General features: G+C 38.2%; 1 protein-coding gene across 1 annotated transcript; it reads left to right on the top strand.

Annotated features, from left to right (window-relative positions):
- Window positions 1-4,076: 4,076 nt before the first annotated feature.
- Window positions 4,077-5,134, top strand: LOC113236237 (E3 ubiquitin-protein ligase Rnf220; the record flags this gene model as incomplete). Its single annotated transcript, XM_026472245.1, has 3 exons — window positions 4,077-4,283; window positions 4,607-4,744; window positions 5,012-5,134. Coding segments are annotated over 3 exons (468 nt in total), but the record flags the coding sequence as incomplete, so codon positions are not given.
- Between the last annotated feature and the right edge of the window lie 2,046 nt (window positions 5,135-7,180).

Genomic DNA, 7,180 nt, shown 5'->3' with positions numbered 1-7,180 from the left:
GAAATGAGTGCCATATTCGTAATGAGCATCCCCAAATACCTCGAAAAGGATACCCATATAGCATATTTTGAAAAATCGTGTCCGCCATCTTGGATTTACAAATAAGTGCTATATTCGTTTTTCATCGACAAAACCGACCATATCTGTAGGCACCTGATCGACATTGTCGATCGACAGTAACGATCGACAAAATCGAGCACATCTGTAGGCACCTGATCGACAATGTCGGGCAAATCTGTAGGCACCTTCAACTTAATGATGAGTTAAGCAAGATACAATTTCCCCACTTTTGAGGGAAATGTTATTCCATGGCATTATTATTTGTATATTTGTGTGCGTGCCGACGAGCGTAGTTACAAGTTGCTTACGCCTACATGAATTTGGTTTTTGCCTCACTTGTGACAGTTCGTTTGATATGAAACTATCATTCTATGCGTTATTATTCTAAGGGGTCTGACCTGATGCGGAACACATTTTGAAAGTGTCGGTACCTTTTATGTTCACCTAATCCATCCGTCCATTACTTCTCTGCATAATTTTTACCTACTCGCCCTTTGTTGATGAGGCGAAGGATGTATGTCAAGACCGTAGCAAGTAGAAGACTATTGTCTCCGTCTACCCCGACAGGAAAAAGGCGTGAAGTATATGTATGTATGTACTCGCCCTTTGTCTGGTTAAAAAATTACGCCAAAAGATAGACAGTTTAAATGTGTTTCGGCCATCTTGGAAAATTGCTGAATTAAAATTTCGAACACAGATTTGTATTGTGGGCTTCTATACATGCCCAGATATCGAATATGAGCCGGATCGGAGCACATTTTTGTCGCACCGCCATTTTGAATTCGCCATTTTGAATTTTTTTTATTACCAGCAATTGGCTCTTACCACCTTCTATCACATTTGTTAGAGCGCACTCCACCTATCTCCAATACTCGCCGAGATGTGGGCCTCCAAACACATTGTCCTATAAAAAATGTATGGCGGCCATCTTGGAAAATGGCGTAAATAAAATTTTTACCACAAATTCGCATTGTGGACTTCTTTACATGGCCAGATGTCGAATTTGAGCCAAATCGGAGCACCTTTTTGTCGAACCGCCATTTTAAATCCGCCATTTTGAAATATTTTTTTACCACCAATTGGCTCTTACCATCTTCTATCATATTTGTTTGAACGTGCTTCACCTATCTTCAATACTCGCCGAGACGTAGGCCTCGAAACACATTAGACGGTAGAAAATGTATGGCGGCCATATTGGAAAATGGTGGAATCAAAATTTTGACCACATATTATTCTTAGGAACTACCAGACATGGAAGTGTTTAAAATTTCAGCCGGATCGGAGCACCTTTTTGTTGGGCCGCCATCTTGAATCGGCCATTTTGAAAAAATAATTTCGATAGCCAGTTAGACCCTGTCACCATCTACGATATTAGTTTGAACACGAGTCACCTATCTCCAATAGTTTCCGAGATGGAGGCTTTCAAAATTTGTATGGCGGCCATTTTGTTTTTCGAATTTTGAACTTTTTTCACTTTCCTTAAAAATTGCCCAGGGTGTGTATGAACATTTGTTTGGGCACTTTGAGCCTGGACGTATACTTTGGCCGGACGGCTAGGGTAGTACCTGATGCGGAGCACATTTCAAAGAGTTGAATAGTTTTTGACGTTCATATGACCGATATAACCATTACTCTCCTACATCACTTGTACCTGTCCACCCTTCTTCTGGGCGAAAAATGACTCCAAATGGCGAAAGTTTCACATGTATGGCGGCCATCTTGGAAAATGGCGGAATCAAAATTCTAACCCCAGATTTGTAACCTAAGCCCCAGTACGCGTCCGTATGCCAAATTTCGGCCGGATTGGACCACCTTTTTTTCGGGCCGCCATTTTGAGTCGGCCATCTTGAAAAAAATTTGTCACCGGCAGTTGACCCCCGCCGCCCTCTATGACATTTGGTCGAGCACCCCCCACCTACCTCTTGTAGTTTTCGAGATATAAAGCTCTGCAATTTGTATGGCGGCCATCTTGTTTTTACGAAATTCGAATTTTTTTCACTTCCGGTAGAAACTGACCAGGGTGGCGGCCATTTTTAGTAGGAACACCTTTCCGGTAGGTCTTATACTTTAGCCGCGCGCGTAGGCGTTTACCTGATGCAGTCCACTTTTCGAAGATTTCGGATTTTTCTGGTACTCACGGGACCGATCCGTCTACGAGTCTAGTACATTATTTTTACCCACCGGCACTCCTTCTGGGAGAACAATTATGTCAGTATCTAGATCAGTGGTAATCGAGCTATATATAATATAATATAGTTTTTTCTTTGTAGTGCCCCCTTTTTGTTCGCTGCAACCCAGAAAATTTCAGACAGTGCTTTCCTATTGAGAAAGATCTATTAACATAAGTCCCAACTTGATTACCATCCCCAAGCTCTGTAGGCATTCAAGCGATGAGGCAAACAACTCTTTAAAAACTTTTGAATATGGTATAACTTACTTTTAAAAGTATCTACAATATTTAAAATGCTTTCCCCTTGTGTCGCATAGCCTTTGGACACCCTGTATATGAAAATGAATGTGTTTGTCATATGCATTCCATTACTATTCTCCTGATTGCAATAAAATTTTAATGATTCATAATTATAATATCACGACTAACTGTCGTGACTGTGTCGTGGACATTTGTTTTATCGCCGAATGACTATCATGTCTACTAGCTGTTCCCACTAGATCGTGACGACAATTTATCGGTTCACGGCAGCCGCCTTGTCGTTCGCACGATACAAATCGTTTGAAGCTGCGATTATTTGTCGCCACATTTTTATCGTGACGTATTTGTCGTCACTCGACTGTCGTTTTAGCTCTTCCCATTGTCACGACAGTCGTTGTAACATTGTGAAAGTCGTGAACGACAGTTAATCGTGTTGTTCTATGTGTGAACAACTTCATTTCAACATACAAACCACGACGCTTTAAACTGCACGACTATCTGTCGTCACTACGTAATGGGAACCCGCCCTTAGGAGAATATTAAGGCCTAAATATGATCTGATTGCAATAAATAGAACAATAACTACAGTAAAATGCTTAATAGGCGTGCCACATCGAGTATATAACCAGAAATAGAGACGAAATAAGGGCCATACATTACTGGTAACTCAGTCAAATGGTACTGATATAACTTTTAAATATCAACTCTCGTTTGCGCTGAAATCACAAATTAAAAAGCTGAAATAGTAAAGCGCCAACAACTGACCTGTGTGTACTTCTCCGTATAGTCCAAAAATGTTCTGTGTTTATTGTAATAAAGATAATATATGTAAAAATGGCGTGCTGTTCCATTCGGTGGTGTGGGGAAAAACAGCAAAACGTCTAATTACGAAACAAACGGAATCAAATTTCATCGGTAATTAAATATGTAATTTTGCAATTTTCGTCCATTATAGCAAAGGTCAAGTTGACTGGTCGATTTGAAGTGAAACAATTGACGACACCCGTCAATTGTTTCGAATTCGAGCTGGCCAATCGGAGCACAGTTGTCACAGTAATGATATGGAAGAATAGTTTTCAAACAAATTAAAAAATATTTCGTCTCTATTTCTGGTTATATAGGTACTCGATAGCGTGGTACGTGTGCCAATTGTAGGCGGAGTTCCGCATACTTGAGGTCAGTTCGCCATTTTCGCTGTATATGTTATGGTCGTGTGAATCTCGCACAAAGGCAGTAATGTGAGCATTACTCCTTTACAGGCTTGAAAGGATAAGTGTGCTTTTGAAATTAAAGGCAGGGTGACACGCACAGTGGCAGTGCCACTGGTGCAACTGTTATGGACAGACGTGTCGCTTAACAGCAGGCGCACGACTTAGTCGTCCCGTCACTTGATACTGTAAAAAAAGTTTAAATATCACAAAACTTGCTATAATAGATATTGAACGTTTAATGATAATTGCCTAATTAATTTGAAAAAACAAACCATGATTCCAAAGCCAGGACAAATACTTTAGTTCTTCGATACTGTTGGTCTGACAATGCTTCTGATTTACGCTTTTATTTACATTTTTTATTTGTATCATAGCGTATCCGGTCTAATCGGTTACGTCGTCTACGCGCCCGCCGTCGTAGCTCCCCCATGCCCTCGCAGGGAGAATGTCCTGTGTGCAACGCTACTCTGCCGATGTCCAAACTCCAACGGCACGCGTTGCGTTGCCTGAAGAGAACTGGGGCACAGATGGATGAAGATGTGCCAGACACCAGCTCCGAAGATGGCAGTATCGACGTGGAGGTATATTTCAATGTTTAGTATTGATATAGCAGTAATGTGAAAGGGTAATAATATTTTTTTTTTAAAACACTCACTCCGAAAGTTTGTGTGATTACTTCAATTTACCAAGTTTTATTGAAACTGGATTCATGTCCTAGTTTGCCACCCTTAGAGGTGGCACATTTTCTTCAAATTTAAATAGAACCAAGAATCATCAATATCGGTTCACAAATTTGAGAACATCCTCCTTTTTTGAAACTGTAAATGGCCCTAACCGCACATTTCTGCAGGACAAAGATTCTATTAATATCGGTCGATGATGATGACGTGTTGTTTGTGTTCAGAATGACGAACCATCAGCTGGTGGGTTCGGTGCAGAGTACCAGTGGTGTGGTGAATGGAGAATTCGGGCCACAGCCCTACAAGACTCCGAAGCTAGGGCTGCCACTTGCGTTAGACGAGCTTCCAATGATCAAGCACTAGTAAGTTACCAGTCTTTTCTTTGTAGTTTAATGCACTCACTACCGTCATTGAGCAGGTTTTTGGATTCTGGTGGTGATGATGTGCACTTTTTTTTTCTTTATTAGTTCACCAACAACAGCTTTCAATCCAATGGAACAATAAACATTTTTGACGTAACTTCACTTATGCCATTCTTCCATGAGGAGTGCGAATTGATGAATATTATAGTAGTAAAACATCATGGTTATCAGTAAAATAAATATTAATTACACTTTTTTTTATTCCAGGTGGTGGACGGTGACGAAGATACTGAGCTATATGGTCCACCTCAATATTCTCCAACGCGGATAGCACCTGAAGTTAGTACAGTCATGTGTATTTTATTTAATAATAACCATTTATTTCAGTCAGTGGACCATATTAAAAGAATACATTACAATTCAATACAATTCATACTTTTAAAAACATTTAATAACTTTAAAAAATAATAATAAAAATGTCACATAAAAAATAAGTAAAATAAAAAAAGGAATAATAATAAGATAAGATAAAATAACATTAATTCAAAGACAAGCTCATCCTATGTGGCGATTTCGAGCCAACGGTTCGCCACATAGTATATATATATACAGTGGTGGACACATAATTAAAGACATTTGGAGAATATTATTTTTTCAAAGTTTACTTATCCTATATTTTTTTATTATAATGCAATAGGAGCTTGCAATATTATTTAAATTATTCTAACGGGTATCGTGAAATGTTTGAAATGAAATAAAGAGAACGAAGATGTCGTATTTTAAATTTTTATTAAGTTTCTTTAATTACACCGTTATAAACTAATACAAAAGCTTGGCCAACTAATTAAAGACACACAAATCATGTAACTGCAAAAAAAATATTACAAATGTTAAAAAGAATTTGAGTATAAAATTAGTTTCAGATGTATAATAAGAAAATAAAAGCACGTTGTTAATATTTTGTCGCATGTCCTTTAGCAGCAATGACGGCCCGACACCGCCTCGGCATAGAAGCAATCAAATTATTGCAAGTATCAATCGAAATCTGTTCCCATGCCTCTTTAAATGCCGTGTATAGTTGATGCACGTTACTTGTACGTTTTTTTGCAACCATTTTCTTCACACGGGACCACAAGTTTTCGATCGGGTTAATGTCAGGACTATACGGTGGCCAATCCAAAACTGTTACTGATTGGCTTCTAAGAAATTCTTTGACCACTGCTGAAGTGTGTTTGGGATCATTATCATGTTGAAAAGTGCATATCACCGGCAAATGATCCTCGGCATAAGGTAACATGGTGTTTTCTAAAATATTTTTATATTGAAATTTATCCATGTTACCTTCTATTTTTTTAATAGGTCCCACACCGTGACCAGAAAAACATCCCCAAACTTTGATATTACCCCCTCCATGTTTAACAGTTTTTTTTGTGTATTTTGGATCCATTTCTTTTTTTGAAGGACGCCTCACGTAAACTTTTCCATCAGAGTTAACCATATTTATTTTAGTTTCGTCAGAATAAAAGCACATTTTTCCACTGTCGCTCTGTCCAATGTGCATATTTTTTGGCAAACAGCAATCTGGTTTTGATGTTTTCTTTCTTCAAAAGGGGTACCTTCCGAGAAATTCTTCCAAACAAGTTTGCCTCACATAATCGCCATCTCACCGTTCTTGCAGACACTCCTTTAGATTCCTCTGCACCAAATACTTCCAAGCGAATGACTTCTGATCCTTTGAAAGGGTCTTTTTTAGCCAACAATTCTATTCTTGTGTCCTCTCGCTGGGTTGTTTTTCGCGGTCTAGGTTTCCTAGGCACATTTTCCGTAGTGTTAAATTTCTTAAAATGCCGGATAGCGTTCATTACCATATCTTTCGAGCATCGCAAGTGTTCTGCAATTTTCCTATATGACCACCCTTTTTCATAAAAAATCAGAATTATCTTCCTTGTGGAAGGATCGCAACTTTTGCTTTTTCCCATAATATTTCAATTTAAATTTCACAATAAACTTAGAGCACGGCTAAAACTGAGTGAGATTTTGCGTATCACGAAAATTCGCTCAATATTAGAAAAAATCAGTGCTCTTTTTTATTTTTTATTTCAAGTTTAGAACACGAAATACGCACTGTCTTTAATTAGATGGCCAGCAGCTAATGTATCGAAAAAGTTTGAATGATATTTGAAACAGGAACTATGTAAACTCTTTTTAGTTAAACTTTGATACTGTTCTCATTTAAAAAAATATATGATGTCAGTGTATGTAAAATGACTATTAAAATGGAATTGATACCTATCTTGGGTCTCTAAATATCATTTAATTTGTTGTATGTGGTCAACATCAAGGGTGTCTTTAATTATGTGACCACCACTGTATATATATAAATGCCAATCGAGAGATCCTATTGTCATAATTAAACATTATCATATCACATTTTGC

This window comes from Hyposmocoma kahamanoa, unplaced genomic scaffold (genome assembly GCF_003589595.1).
Source record: "Hyposmocoma kahamanoa isolate Upper Pololo Valley unplaced genomic scaffold, ASM358959v1 90292, whole genome shotgun sequence".
NCBI lineage: Eukaryota > Metazoa > Arthropoda > Insecta > Lepidoptera > Cosmopterigidae > Hyposmocoma > Hyposmocoma kahamanoa.
Note: the sequence above shows the minus strand (reverse complement) of the source record. Positions and strands in the feature narration are given on the sequence as shown.